Consider the following 16,156-nt stretch of genomic DNA (forward strand, 5'->3'; position numbering starts at 1 on the left):
ATGACTTCTGGCTCTTCACGTTATTGGACACTCGCTACCGTCACAGAATGGGGGCCTTTTTTACACCCACTGAGAGGCAGGACAAACTGACCTACTCTGACAGAGAGAACCTACGTAGTCAGTTGGCCAATGCCTATCGGCAGGTCTGATTCGGGGAGCCCTCTGCGCTCACCTTCTACTGCCATGGCTGCTGGGGAGGGGTGGCAGGAGTAGGACCTGCTCCATTATCAACAGCCTAAGTCTACAGTCGCTGATGAGTAGCTTTCTTCACCCGCATAGTGAAGCAACTCATCAGCAGCAGGTAGACATGGAGCAGCACCTGAACCAGCAGGTGGTGGCATACCTTGACATGGCCATGCCAAAATACCTTGAAGATCCGCTGGACTTCTGGGCAGCCAAACTTGATTTATGCCCGCAACTAGCAGAGTTTGCCCTGAAAAGCTGTCCTGCCCGGCCAGTAGTGGGCCATCAGAGCGGGTGTTTAGTGCGGCCGGGGCCATAGTCACCCCAAGGCGAACTCGTCTGTCCACGAAAAATGTGGAGAGACTGACCTTTGTGAAGATGAATCAGGCATGGATCAGCCAGGATTTCCACCCACCAATGCCAGATGCCTCAGAGTAGATTGACCATGCTTCTACACCAACACTTCACAATTATGATTATGAAACCCTCTTGGGTTATCAATTAGGGTTATGAAACCCTCTTGGGTACTGCGATGCCTGCTCCTGACTGATCCTGTGTCTTTCAGGAACTACTTGCCTCACTGATGCTTCTTGCCTTGGGCCTTTCATTTTTGGATGTTTAGCAGTAGCTAAATACATGCTTAATGCAAATTTCAACATTGATCTTATAATGTAAGGGGTTATGAAACCCTCTTGGGTACTGTGAATGCCTGCTCCTGACTGATCCTGTGTCTTTCAGGAACTATTTGCATCACTGATGCTTCTGGGCTTGGGCCTTTAATATTTGGATGTTTGCACTAGCTACATACATGCTTAATTGAAATTTCAAAATTGATCGTGCAATGTAAGGGGTTATGAAAGCCTCTTTGATCAGGTGATCTTGAGTTAAAGAATTCAAATCCTCGAATGAGTTACATTTTGCTTGTTGGGATGGACCAATTTCCTATTTGTGTGATCCATAATGGCTTCCCATTGCTTCAGCCACCTCAAGGATGTGGCATTCAGACACCATATAGTCTCGAATCTACCATCAGGTGATCTTGAGTTAAATAATTCAAATCCTCCTTTAATATTTGGATGTTTGCACTAGCTACATACATGCTTAATTGAAATGTCAAAATTGATCGTGCAATGTAAGGGGTTATGAAAGCCTCTTTGGTCAGGTGATCAGGTGATCTTGAGTTAAAGAATTCAAATCCTCGAATGAATTACATGCTGCTTCTTTGGATGGACCAATTTCCTATTTGTGTGATCCATATTGGCTTCACATTGCTTCTGCCACCTCCAGGCTGCGCATGAACGTCCCTGTGCGTCATCGTCAAGGCAACGTCACTAGTCCGGGCCCGGAGCGGAGAAGAGGGGCCCCCGGTGAAAAAGGACAGCCCGGAACGACTAACCCTCCTGACAGGGCGGTCCTTCAGCCTAGATGGCCCGGACCGGCTCACCCTTCCTTCCCACCAAGGGGAGGTGAGTGGAAAACTAAAGGGGGGGGGTCTGGATGATGACGACGAAGGCCGCAGTGGTCTTCAAACTGAGGACCTCCAGAGGTTTCAAAACTACAACTCCCAGGATTCCCAGACAGCCTATGGCTGTCCGGGCAAGCTGGGAATTGTAGTTTTGCATAAAACATCTGGAGGTCCGCAGGTTGAAGACCACTGATGAAGGGATTGACAGGCGGTGATGATGAAGGGGGGGTGGATGATGACGGGGGTCTGGGTGATGATGAAGGCTGCAGTGGTCTTCAACCTGCGGACCTCCAGATGTTTCAAAACTACAACTCCCAGCATGCCCGGACAGCCGATGGCCGTCCGGGCATGCTGGGAGTTGTAGTTTTTCAACATCTGGAGGTCCGCAGGTTGAAGACCACTGATGAAGGGATTGACAGGCAGGGATGATGAAAGAGGGGGATGATGACGGGGGTCTGGATGATGACTGGTCTGGATGATGACATGGGGGGGATGATGTATTTCCCACCCTAGGCTTATAGTCGAGACAATAACTTTTCCTGGATTTTTGGGGTGAGATTACGGGCCTCGGCTTATATTGGGGTCGGCTTATACTCGAGTATATATGGTACTTAATGCTGCTTCTGGCCTTGGCCCTCAAATTTTTGGATATTTAGCACTAGCTAAATACATGCTTAATTGAAATTTCAACATTGATCTTGCAATGTAAAGGGGTTATGAAACCCTCTGGTGTACTGCTGATGCCTGCTCCTGACTGCTTCTGGGTCTTTCAGGAACTACTTGGCTTATTGATATTTCTGGGCTTGGGCCTTAAATTTTTTGATGTTTAGCACGAGCTAAATACATGCTTAATAGAAATTTCAACATTGATCTTTCAATGTAAGGGGTTATGAAACTCTCTTGGGTACTTCTGATGCCTGCTCCTGACTGCTCCTGTGTCTTTCAGGAACTACTTGGCTTACTGATGCTTCAGGGCTTGGGCCTTAAATTTATGGATGTTTTTCACTAGCTTACATACATGCTTAATTGAGATTTCAACATTGATCTTTCAATCTTAAGAAAAGGCATCAGCAGAACACAAGAGGATTTCATAACCCCTGACTGTGTCTTTCAGGAACAACTTGGCTTACTGATGCTTCTGGGCTTGGGCCTTACATTTTTGGATCGTAGCACTAACTAACATGCATCTTCAATAGAGATTTCAACATTCACCTGTTACTTTTAGGGGTTGTGAACCCCTCCTATGTACTCATGCTGCTTCCTGCTCCACTCTATCAGCCCATTGGTCCTGTGACATTGTTCGACTCCACCTCCTCATCCTCCACCATGTCCTCAGCCTCCACTGCCCGGACAAGTCTCAGTGGCCCTTCAGCATACCATGTGTACAGGGCATGGCAGTGTCACGCTGTTCTTCACATGGTTTGCCTTGGCGAAAAGTGTAGGAAACTATGGCTGGTCAGGGCAATGGAGACATTGCACCTACATCTCACGGCCACATGAGCCCTGTGGGGGCTTGTTAGATTTGGCCCTTTGTACCCACACGCCGGGGTCCGGGACACTAAAACTTGGGAGTTAAAAGTAAAATTTCAAAATCATTAATTTAAATGTCAAAAATCTTAAATTTAAATAAAGAAATGCTTCAGCCAACTCCAGGCTGTGTCATTCAGGCAATGTATGGTTTACTGAGACTGCTGCTGGGTCTGGGACTGAAAATGTTGTTATGGTAGCACTAGCTATCCAAAATCTTCATTTTAAATTTCAAAAATTCTTGTATTTTTTCTTGGGGATTGTGAAGCCCTGGGGTCTCCTCATGCTTCAGTCAACTCCAGGCTGTGTCATTCAGGTAATATATGGTTTACTGATACTTACATTTCTGAATTAATCTTTTAATCTTAGGGTTTGTGAAGGCCTAGTGTCTACTCATGCTGCTGGCAACTCCGGCCTGTGCCATTCATCCACTATATGGTCTCCTTATGCTGCCAACACCTCCACGCTGTGTCATTCAGCCACTATATGGTCTCCTCATGCTTCAGCCTCATCCAAGCTGGGTCATTCGGCGACTATATGGTCTCCTCATGCTGCCAACACCTCCACGCTGTGTCATTTAGCCACTATATGGTCTCCTCATGCTGCCAACACCTCCACGCTGTGTCATTCAGCCACTAAATGGTCTCCTCATGCTGCCAACATCTCCACGCTGTGTCAATCAGCCACTATTTGGTCTCCTCGTGCTGCCAACATCTCCACGCTGTGTCATTCAGCCACTATATGGTCTCGTCATGCTGCCAACACCTCCACGCTGTGTCATTCAGCCACTATATGGTCTCATGCTGCCAACACCTCCATGCTGTGTCATTTAGCCACTATATGGTCTCCTCATGCTGCCAACACCTCTACGCTGTGTCATTCAGCCACTATATGGTCTCCTCATGCTGCCAACATCTCCACGCTGTGTCATTCAGCCACTATATGGTTTCCTCATGCTGCCAACATCTCCACGCTGTGTCATTCAGCCACTGTATGGTCTCGTCATGCTGCCAACACCTCCACGCTGTCATTCAACCACTATATGGTCTCCTCATGCTGCCACCACATCCATGCTGTGTCATTCAGCCACTATATGGTCTCCTCATGCTTCAGCCTCATCCAAGCTGTGTCATTCAGCCATGGTCTCCTCATGCTGCCAAAACCTCCACACTGTGTCATTCAGCCACTATATGGTCTCCTTATACTGATGCCACCTCCAGGCTCTGTCATTGTGCCGCTCTGCGGCAGTGATTCTAAAAGCGATGCCGGTAATCTGCATGTTATTCTGAATTACAGTATTATTTTACTACACCCCTATTGAGGCTCTCTGTAGGCCAGAAATAGCCGTAAATATACGTCCTTCGTCGTTAAAATTCAGATTAACAAAACATTGACCTTAAAGGGGTATTCCAGGAATTGTTTTTTTTCATTTGACTGTGCTACAGGGGCTGTAAAGTTAGTGTAGTACATAATATAGTGTCTGTACCTGTTTGTGACGGTTTTCTCACAATTCTTATGATTATTTTAACCCCAATATTTATGTTTAACAGCACACAAAATGACTGTTGTCTCAGATTTTTCCCAGGTTGCAATGTGGCTGAGACCGGATTAATTAGTCAGCTGATGACAGGGAGCCTTTCTGCTGCCATGGGTGGAGCGATCACTTGGTGGGAGAGAGATCAATCTGCAACTAAAGCAACAGCTGTAGGCACCCTGGTTGAAAATCACAGGTCTTTTGAATGGATGCAGCTCATTTATGTTTCAATGGGTGGGGTGGATGATGTGTGGGAGGGAGGAAAATGAAATTATGGGATTTGTAGGCAAAGAAGAAAACTCCAAAAGTAAACCAGTTCACAAAAAGCTAGCCACAATGTTATGGTAATCTCACCACATTTAGCCCCAAGACAAGCACAGATCCTTCCTAAGCATGTACATTACTGTCTGCCAGGTACGTACTAAAGTCACCTTATCATGGATAACCCCTTTAAGGCTGTAATGTACCAAAAATCCGAAAAAAGTCAGGGGGGGGGGGGTGAATACTTTTGCAAGGCAATGTATATACAGTGGGATCTAAACTTTTCTGTCTGGACAACATGTTAAAAGTTTAATCAAATTACCATAAAAAGTCCTAAATGTTTATCTTCTGAAGTCATGCCTGACACACTATGCAGTGAGGATTTTTTTTATATTGGAAACATTAATTTCTCTATCTGCTCCATTGGGGGACACAGACCGTGGGTGTATGCTGCTGTCTCTAGGAGGTGTGACACTATGGTAATAAAAAAAAGTCAGCTCCTCCCAGCAGGATATACCCGCCTTCAGGCTCTGAGCTAGTCAGTTTAAGCTTAGTGTCTGAAGGAGGTGGACATGGTCTGGATTCTCCAGACCAGGTCTTCTGTTTTTTATTTTCCTAGTATAGGGACGTGTTGGTTTTTTATTCCCTTTCTTTTCCGTTTTCAGGTGGGGGCTCAGGGACTCCGGTTCCCTGTTTCCCCATTGCGAGTAAGGGGGCACAGACATTGCGTATATGCCCTGTTAACCCCCTCTCGCCAACGGTCAGCATCTGGGTTGGTACCTCATGGGTCCGGGTCCCCCTTTTTCTCTGCTCGCCTGGCTCGCGCATAGCAGCTAGGCGTTGTGCAGGGACAAAAAGCTGACTGAAGACTTCACTGAAGACTCCATTAGGTAAGTTCTTCTGACTGAGGTAAGTACTTTCCCCCCTTTTTTCTCCATAGGTACGGACTCGCAACCTCTGGAGACCCCCTGTTTTGGGCCACCTTCAGTTTATGGGGCTTGATTATACAGGTGCTGCACTTATGCTGGGGGAGCAGTGGCACCTGAGGGGGCATATTTTATAAGGCACCTTACTTTTGGGGCATGTGGTATGGAGCACTTTAATTTATGTGTGTGTGGTTTGGTGCAACTACTCCAGCGCCTTATATGCGGCTGCAGCCGTGGCGCTGCTTCGGGTCGGGCGCTCTCAGCGCCGGCTTGCTTTCGTTATGCCTGCAGCGCCCTATACCCGGCTTACTTTCACTTTCGTCGGCAGAGGCCACTCTGTTCCCCCGAGCGCATATACGGCTAGGCAGGTGCGCTCGGGACAAGGAGCGGGCACCATGACAGTTCTTCTTTGGCCGGTCTGTAGCTCCGCCCACTGGGCTGGGAGCTCTCAGAGGCGCGAAGCAGCGTCCAATCAGCACCGTGGGTGCGATTTTCGATGTGTAGGGGTCAGTTACTGTGTGCCTTGCTTCAGGCACGCCCTCCCTCCCTATTGGCTGGCCTGTTCAGTCTCTCTGGCTGCACGGAACGAGTTCTCCTCACTGCAGCTGACAGGGGACACAGACCAGGGTGAGAAAGTTCCTGTCTTCTTTTTTACCGACATTATGTCCGTACCCAGGGCTGTTCCTCCCTCTCAACAGAAACCTGGGAATTCAGTGACTTACTATATCTGTAAGCACTGTAATACCAAGATGTCTGGCTCCGCTGAGCCCACTTGCCCTGCCTGCTCCCCCAGACCCCTGGTGCCCCCTGATGCCCCTTCGGTCCCAGTGGGTTCAGCCGCTCCTCCAGCCCGGGTTTCTTCCCTGACCAAGTATATGGCTGACTTGACCCAAGTCTCCCGTTCGGTGGCTGAGGCCTCCCGGGAAATGGTGTCCGCCTTGAAGGGGTCTTCGCTGCGCAGGACCTCTGAGAGGGCCCGCTCTTCGTCTCCTCGTACTTCACGCTCTCACAATCGTGCTAGGGGTGCCTCGTCTGACTCTTCCATTGAGTCTTCAGATAGACGTGAGCTTTCCCCTCGCGGGTCCCGCCCCCTCCTGTCATCTGGGCACAAACTTCGCTCCTCCAGAGGACGTTCTCGGAGTCGCCGCTCTGCCACGCCAGAGCCGCGTACCCGGTCTGGGTCGCCCCCTTCCAGGACTGCCTCTACTCATTCACATGCCCTTGGTGAACTAGTGGACGAGGCTTCCGAACCGGCATCTGACCCAGAGGACCGCTCGGACTCAATTGCTACGGTGAACTTATTGGTGACAGCCATAAGAGACACCTTCACTTGGAGGACCCAGGATCTTCGGATGTCAAACCAGGAGTATCCTTTCATCGTACTAAGCCAGCACCTCAAAGGTTCAGCTTTCACGCTGACTTTGACGACATTCTGGAATTCGCATGGAAACATCCAGACAAGAGATTCCCAGGAATCAAGACAATTCAAGAACGTTATCCATTTGACAAGGACTTTGTCGCTAAGGTGGATTCCCCTCCCTCAGTGGATCCACCAATCTCCCGGATCTCTAAGGCGACTACACTGCCTCTGGCAGATGCCGCTGCCTTCAAGGATCCAGCGGACAAGAAGGTAGAGTCTTTGGCGAAGTTCGCTTCTGAAGCAGCAGGCTCTTCTTCTCATCTTCGCCAATGCGCTAAAGCTGGAGACTTTCTGTGCACAGCTTCCATGCAGTCAGCCCGTTGTTCTGCATTTGCTGTGGGTCACCTAGCGGCCCTCCGCCGCTCTATGTGGCTTAAAGCTTGGAATGCGGATGCCACTTCCAAAAGGTCTCTCACTGAGCTTCCCTTTACGGGCGGCCGTCTTTTTGGCAAACGCCTTGATGAGATTATCTCTGAGGCAACGGGAGGTAAGAGTTCCTTGTTACCTCAAAATAAGGCTCGCCCTACTTCCCAAAGGAAGTCCTTTTCCTTTCGGACCTCTGGCCCCAGTAAAGGGTCCGGGCAGGCGCCCTCGCGGGACAAAAAGGCTCCCTCGTTCCGGGCACGCCCGTCTTGGTAGTCGGACTCCAATCACTCTGGCCGTTTTGCGCCCAAATCGGGCAACCGCAAGCCAACTTCTGCATGAAGTGAGGCCCCCACCCGTGGTTTCTTTTCGGGTGGGAGGTTTTCTCTTGTTTTTCCGAGACATCTGGACCTCACATATTCAGGACTCTTGGGTCAGGGACGTGGTGTCCAACGGTTACCAGATCGAATTCACCTCCCTTCCGAGGGATCGCTTTTTTTGATCCCGGGCCCCCCGGTCTCCTCCTCTGGCGAAGCAATTTTGAGCGGCTCTCCAGTCTCTGCTTCTCCTGTGGGTTATCGTCCCCATCCCTCCAGGGGAATGTTTTTTAGGGTTTCTATTCAAATCTTTTTGTGGTCCCCAAGAAGGACGGTTCTGTGCGACCAATCCTAGACCTCATGCGTCTCAACAGTCACTTTCTCATCCGCCACTTCCGAATGGAATCTCTCCGCTCGGTGGTGGCGTCCCTGGAACAAGGGGAGTTCCTTTCATCGGTGGACATCAAGGATGCCTACCTCCATGTGCCAATATTTCCGGGCCATCATCGGTACCTCCGCTTTGCGGTTCCGGAGGGGCACTTTCAATTCGTAGCCCTCCCCTTTGGTCTAGCCACGGCTCCTCGGGTCTTTACAAAGATCCTTGCACCATTGATGGGCCTGTTACGGTCGAGGGGTATCTCGGTGATACCCTACCTGGACGACCTTCTCATCAAGGCTCCAACCAGAGCCCAGATGGTCAACCGGGACAAGTCAGTCCTCCGGCCTACCCAGTCTCTAACCTTTCTGGGACTTCGATTCGACATGGCCTCTGCCCGAATTTGTCTTCCGCCGGACAAACGTCTGGCACTCCGGGCGGGGGTCCGCTCCCTGCGGACTCAGGTATCAGTCTCCATCCACACTTGTATGGAAGTCCTGGGTCGGATGGTGGCAACTATGGAGGCCGTACCCTTTGCACAGTTTCATTACCGCCCCCTTCAACTGGCGATTCTCTCTCGGTGGAACAGGTCTCCTCTGTCCCTCGATCGTCAGATTGTTCTCCCTTTCAGGGTCCGTCAGTCTCTGCTCTGGTGGCTTCGCTCCCCCCTTCTCCAAGGGCGGTCCTTTCTTCCCCTCCACTGGCAGGTTGTTACAACGGATGCCAGCCTGTCGGGCTGGGGTGGCGTTTCAGGGATTGGACGGTTCAGGGACTCTGGTCTCCCCAGGAGACCCTTCTTCCGATAAACATATTGGAATTACGGGCGATTCTTTTTTTTCTTATTCACTGGGAATCCCGTCTTCAGTCCCGTCCTGTCCACGTTCAGTCGGACAACGCCATGGCCGTGGCGTACATAAATCGACAGGGCAGCTCGGCAGCCATGGCCGAGGTGACCAAGATTTTCACCTGGGCGGAGAACAAGGTTTCGTCCATTTCGGCAATTCACATTCTGGGAGTGCTCAACTGGGAAGCGGACTTCCTCAGTCGGTCCTCACCCGACCCCGGCGAGTGGTCTCTTCATCCGGAGGTCTTCACGCAGCTCTGCGACCTCTGGGGCATTCCGGACGTGGACCTCTTCGCGTCCCTGCACAATCGGAAAATTCTTCCGTTTGTGTCCAAGTCCCGGGACCCTCAGGCTTTGGCCGTGGACGCCCTAGTGATTCCTTGGGCGGGGTTCGCCCTACCTTATCTGTTCCCTCCTCTTCCGCTTCTTCCCAGGGTGCTGAGGAAGCTCAAGGCAGAGGACGTCCCCGCCATTCTGGTAGCTCCAGATTGGCCCCGAAGGTCGTGGTACACCGACGTAGTCAGGCTCCTGGATGACGCTCCTCTGCGCCTTCCGCTCCATCCGGATCTACTCTCTCAGGGTCCTCTTTGCCACCCCAATTTACAGTCGCTGCATTTGACGGCGTGGCGGTTGAGACCGCGGTTTTGATGGCCCGCGGTTTCTCTTCCCAAGTCATTCGCACCATGCCCAAGGCTCGTAAGCCCTCCTCCGCAAGAATTTACCACCGTACTTGGCGGTCTTATTTTCGTTGGTGTGAAGCTCAGGACTTCTCCCCGGTGACCTTCTCGGTTCCCAGTCTTCTCTCCTTTTTGCAGTCGGGGTTGGAACTGGGGTTGTCTCTCAGTTGCCTTAAAGGTCAGGTTTCGGCCCTTGCTGTTCTTTTCCAGCGGCCCCTGGCTTCTAATCCTCATGTCCGGACCTTCCTGGAAGGAGTGGCGCACGCTGTTCCTCCTTATCGGTCACCTTCTCCTCCTTGGGACTTGAATTTGGTTCTGAGTGCCTTCCAGGGTGCCCCCTTTGAGCCCCTTAGAGAGGTGACTCTCCGCCTCCTTTCTTGGAAAGTGGCGTTTCTTGTGGCTATCACCTCCATCCGGAGGGTGTCTGAATTGGCAGCTCTTTCCTGCCGTTCTCCGTTTCTGGTGACCCACCAGTACAAGATCGTTTTCCGGCCAGATCCTTCCTTTTTACCTAAGGTGGTCTCGGCCTTTCATCTCAATGAGGACATTGTCCTCCCGTCCTTTTGCCCGGCTCCTTCTCATCCTAAGGAGCGCTTACTACACAAGCTGGACGTAGTTCAGGCTGTTCGGTCTTATATCTCCATCACTTTTTCGTTCCGTCAGTGTGATTCCTTTTTCATCCTTACGGAAGGTCGTCGCAAGGGACAACCTGCTTCCAAGGCCACCATTTCTAGGTGGATTCGGTCCACCATTTCGGAAGCCTATCGCTGTAAGGGGAAGATTCCTCCTTTCAGGGTTGTGGCTCATTCCACACGTTCTGTTGGGGCATCCTGGGCTCTCCAGAATAGAGCCTCGGCCTCGCAGATTTGCAAGGCGGCTACCTGGTCGTCTTTGTACACTTTCTCAAGGTTTTACCAGGTTCATACTTTCGCATCGGCTGATGCTAGTCTGGGGCATAAAGTGTTGCAGGTGGCAGAGGATCGTCCGTCTGCCCGATTTCTTATCTGCCCACCCAAGGGACGGCTTCGGTACATCCCACGGTCTGTGTCCCCCAATAGAGCCGATAGAAAAAAGGAGATTTTTAACACTTACCGTAAAATCTCTTTCTCGAAGGATCCATTGGGGGACACAGCTCCCGCCCTTTTTGGGTTTTTTCCTTTGGTTCTCTGTCCGAGGGTGTGTTCAGTTATGTTTTTTCTTCTGGTTCTCGGACAGTTTGGGGTTTTTCCTTGACCTATTGGTCTCCTCCTATTGCTCTGGAACTTAAACTGACTAGCTCAGAGCCTGAAGGAGGGTATATCCTGCTGGGAGGAGCTGACTTTTTTTATTACCATAGTGTCACACCTCCTAGAGACAGCAGCATACACCCACGGTCTGTGTCCCCCAATGGATCCTTCGAGAAAGTGATTTTACGGTAAGTGTTAAAAAAAAATTTCCTTTTGCTGCTTCTATTGTTTTAATTTTCACAGAAAGTTTTTAAAATGTTAAATTTACTTATGTGTTATTGGCAAACGGACTAATCTTTGCGACCAAACCTTCTATGCCATTTACAGATTTATAAAAAGGAATAGTATACATTTCTGTGGAATTAGACTCTGCATGTGCATCAATGAGCCTAGGGTGCCCATGGTCTGTGCCAGTAAAAGTTGACACCATAAAAGCATCATGGAGCATATTTCACAATATTTGATTAACCAGATTGCCATGGTAATCTGGTAGACAAATAGTAATCTTGTTGACAATAGACTAAATAGAGCAATGCTTTAGGTCAGAGCTCTTAAATATTATTTTCTTGCACAGTTTTAACCGTGTTTTCTGGTGCATTAGGATATCCCAAGGTGTTAGATTAACGTGTTCAAGATACCCATGGTTACATCTGTATATTGTATTAGGGAGTCCTGCTGATCTATACATTAAACATTAGGCTTAAACACCCTGCCTTACAGTTTATTTACGCTGATACAGATAGCAAACCTTTATGGTATAGTATACTGACAAACAAAAAATTGCTGCAAAAAAATAAATTTTAAACTCAAATTTTTATACCTCAAGGGTAGAGATGAGCGAAGTTACAGTGATTCGATTTGTCACGAACCTCACGGCTCAGCGGTTGCTGACTTTAGCCTGCATGAATTAGTTCAGCTTTCAGGTGCTCCAATGGGCTGGAAAAGGTGAATACAGTCTTAGGAGAGACTCTCCTTGGACTGTATCCATCTTTACCAGCCCACCGGAGCGCCTGAAAGCTGAACTAATTTATGCAGGCTAAAGTCAGCAACCACCGAGCCGCAAGGTTCGTGACGAATTGAATCACTGTAACTTCACTCATCTCTACTCTAGGGCTAATTTGAGCATTTTAAAATAAAATAAAAACATATTTTTTTAATAAATTAAAATAAAAAAAATACCAAAAACATTTTGGAGCAGATTTCTTGTTGCAAACTCACTACTACTACTAGAGTAACAAAGCAAATAGATTTGAGTGCACTGGTTGAATTCTATTGCCCAAAAAATCCTAATAATCTGCCATTCATAAACTCTTATACAGTATGACTTTCAGGAATTTTATGCACTTGAAGTTATACATGGTGACTTCTAAGACATTGTAGAGAAGGAAAAAAAAAGCTGTATTGCACCTTTTTTTTATTATGTTGAAGAGTATTGCACTTTGAGAAAGTCAGGAAGGACAAAAGACTGCTGGACACATGTTGTTGTTGTACATTACTGCTTTATCACTCTTCAGTAACATATATACTGTGTCGCTGCATGTATTTATTCATTCCACAATTGTCTCCAAACAGATGTCTTTGTACCAGTGAATGATTCTCATCTACATAATATGCATTTGTTCCAATAATACTTTGTAATCCCATAAGTAGATGCTATGCACTATGCTGTGGTGTCTGCATTGGAAATGTTTAGTTTTCTCTGAGCCAAGGGGATCATCTTGGAGTACCGTATTTATCGGCGTATAACACGCACTTTTTAGGCTAAAATTTTTAGCCTAAAGTCTGTGTGCGTGTTATACGCCGATACACCCCCAGGAAAGGCAGGGGGAGAGAGGCCGTCACTGCCCGCTTCTCTCCCCCTGCCTTTCCTGGGGTCTAGAGCGCTGCTGTCGGCCCTTTTCACCCCCTGGTTATCGGCGCCGCTGCCCGTTCTGTCCCCCTGACTATCGGTGCCGGCGCCGATAGCCAGGGAGAGAGAAGCGGCACCGACATCCAGGGGGAGAGAAGGGACAGCGGCACCCATTGCCGGCGCCGCTGCCCCGTTGCCTCCCCCCATCCCCGGTGGCATAATTACCTGAGTCCGGTCCGCGCTGCTCCAGGCCTCCGTCGTGCGTCCCCGGCGTCATTGCTATGCGCTGAACGGCGCGGCGCATGACGTCAGAGCGCCGCGCCGTGCATAGCAACGACGCTGGGGACGCACGACGGAGGCCTGGAGCAGCGCGGACCGGACTCAGGTAATTATGCCACCGGGGATGGGGGGAGGCAACGGGGCAGCGGCGCTGGCAATGGGTGCCGCTGCCCCTTCTCTCCCCCTGGCTGTCGGCGCCGCTTCTCTCCCCCTGGCTATCGGCGCCGGCACCGATAGTCAGGGGGACAGAACGGGCAGCGGCACCGATAACCAGGGGGTGAAAAGGGCCGACAGCAGCGCTCTAGACCCCAGGAAAGGCAGGGGGAGAGAAGCGGGCAGCGACGGCCTCTCTCCCCCTGCCTTTCCTGGGGGTATATCGGGGTATACACGCGCACACACGCACCCTCATTTTATCATGGATATTTGGGTAAAAAACTTTTTTTACCCAAATATCCTTGGTAAAATGAGGGTGCGTGTTATAGGCCGGTGCGTGGTATACCCCGATAAATACGGTAAATAAAGTGAAGTGAAACCTCCAAAGGACCACCTCTTTGAAAAGACCGCCCACTTGCCCAAACTGGATTTTCTGTCACATTTCCTTATTTATTATGCACTTTTTGAGGAGATTACTCACCCTGGAAAACCACTTTCTGAGCCATTTTTGGGTGGTTTTCTCAAAAAGGTTTCACTATATGTAAAAAAAAAAAAAAAAAAATCCTGGTAGGACAGGTCAACCCCAGCAATAATTATGTAGTAGGCTTGTCCCTTTATGAAGCCTTCTTATGATATGATGTGGGGTCAAATGTAGATTCCTCATGTCACATATAATAGGAGCACACAGTGCATGTTATTGTTCTAGGGTAACATCAGTAAGGACGACAGTAAGTTTCACATTGTACAACACATGTACTGTAGAACTGGAAGCAGAGACGTGAGATGAAGTAGAGTGCAGTATTGGCAGTGACCGGCACTTGACTTCCCTGCTAAAAAAAAAAAAAATTATCAGAATTGTCCTAACTTTGGTATTTTAGTTGCTTATAAAAGCTGGCAATAAATGAACATAATACAAAAAGTAGTGACATATAGTGCTGCCATTGGAGTTTAGCAGAGGTTAGAAACTGAAAATTCTTTAACAAAGTAGATCCTTGACAAAATCAAGTCTGTTCTTCTGCATCAGGTACAATGACCAAGGTGAAACTTAACACTGAGCAGAGCCATTTGTCTGGGCCCTGTACAGTATTGCACAAAGCCTTTAAAATCTTTGCAGTGAAGCCATAAGCATTCAGTGGCCCTCATTTACTATTGCAAACCCAACATGTTATGTCGGCTTGTGCTGCCGAAATTTTGTCTGCGGCAGATTTTGCGCCAGAATTTGTGACAGAATTTAAAAAACCCCGCCTAACTCTCAATTTTGCTATGAAAACCCAAAAAAGGGGCGTGACCGTCCGGGAAAGGGGGTCACCAAAAAGTTGCGTGTTCCCGACATTTTTACAAAAACTCAACATATTTACTAAGGTTTCCACAGAAAATGTGGTGGATTTGAGCTGAGGAAAACCCTACAGATCGGAGTATGTGTAAAAAAAAAAAAATATATCAAAGTATAGGCAAAAGTGCAAAATGTAGGGAAACCTTAATAAATACAGTGGAAAATAAATTGTAGGGAATTAAAACCCACAAAGAAACCTACACAACACTCTTAGTAAATAAGCGCTAATGTGCCAACTTACAGAACGTTATTATAAAAGTACTGTTCCACAATAGCAAGTTCTAGTGCAAAAAATCTCTGTAACAAGTTATCTGATGGAACATGACATAATCCAGACAGAATCCGATAGCAGGAAACAGTTCTGTATGAGCAAATGGATTTCTATGTGCTGTATTAAAGTGTCTGTCATAAAATAAAAAGGTTTACATGCAGGGACATGTCAAAAGATTTGATCAGATGGGGTCTGAGTGTCTGGAATCTCTAGATAGAGCAGGGGGAAGCACACACTTAAGCTCTTTACTTCCCAGACTCTGCGATCTCCGTCTCTCTGCATGAGATGAGCTCCATAAACTTATAATGAATCTTGTCTTGTGCAACATGAAGAAGATTTCAGTGAGTCTGAGAGTGAAGCACTTCCCCCGAATCCATCTAGAATTCAGTCAGGGTATGAATGTTCAGACCCCCACTGATCAAACCTGACCTGTGATATTTCAAAAGGATTTTTTTTTTGTTATAACAGGAACTCTTACAGCCTCTGTAGAGTTAACAACTGGCACAGAGTCATGTCCATAAGCCTATATTTCTTTTTTATATATTGTGAGAAAAACGAATCATTGAGAAAGACATGAGAAGACTTCAAGGGGAAAGCAAAAGATTTTTCAAGATGAGTTGCAATGGCAGAAATTAATGTCAATGAAAACCCTGATTGCCCTAACAAATCACTGCATGTCTGGAGAGTCAATATTCATAGAGTACTCAATTATTTTTAGTTACTAATTCCCTTTATTTCTCTGGGTTTATACCAATTCATACCTCTGTATATTTGGTTTCCACTATCTTCAGCAAGTGCCGATGTAAGAGCTTTCATCTGTTCATTATCCAGCAGTTTCATTTGCTGGCTTGTAACCGCTTTGGCCTGAGACCAAGAGAACAGCTGCAACTGCTGTGAAGAAAATGATACCTAGAAAAATGAAGTGGTTACTGAACGCTGGATGTGAGAAAATGTTTCAAATGTTAAAAATTTGTGGCACAGCATCTGTATCAATATTATTTAGCAAGAAAACATGAATACAATGGAGGTTTTTGTAACTGTAAAATCACTAATAGTTGTCACTGGGGGGGCACAGGAACCAGTGTTGGTTTCTCCCTTCTGGCTATACCCACCTATTAGCACTAAGCGAGTCAGTTTGGGCCAAAGCAGTTT

At 48.1% G+C, this 16,156-nt stretch overlaps 1 protein-coding gene across 1 annotated transcript in view; it reads right to left on the reverse strand.

Annotated features, from left to right (window-relative positions):
• Positions 1-13,775: 13,775 nt before the first annotated feature.
• The window catches only part of LOC130367383 (uncharacterized), an 87,148-nt gene continuing 84,767 nt past the window's right edge, over positions 13,776-16,156 (reverse strand). Inside the window, exons 29-30 of the mRNA XM_056569800.1 lie at positions 15,766-15,913; positions 13,776-14,227 (exon numbers count right to left, since the gene is read on the reverse strand). Coding sequence (XP_056425775.1) covers positions 14,136-14,227; positions 15,766-15,913 — 240 coding nt within the window. The 3' untranslated portion in view covers positions 13,776-14,135. The remainder of the gene's footprint in view (positions 14,228-15,765; positions 15,914-16,156) is intronic.

Source organism: Hyla sarda, chromosome 4 (genome assembly GCF_029499605.1).
Source record: "Hyla sarda isolate aHylSar1 chromosome 4, aHylSar1.hap1, whole genome shotgun sequence".
Taxonomy (NCBI): Eukaryota; Metazoa; Chordata; class Amphibia; order Anura; family Hylidae; genus Hyla; species Hyla sarda.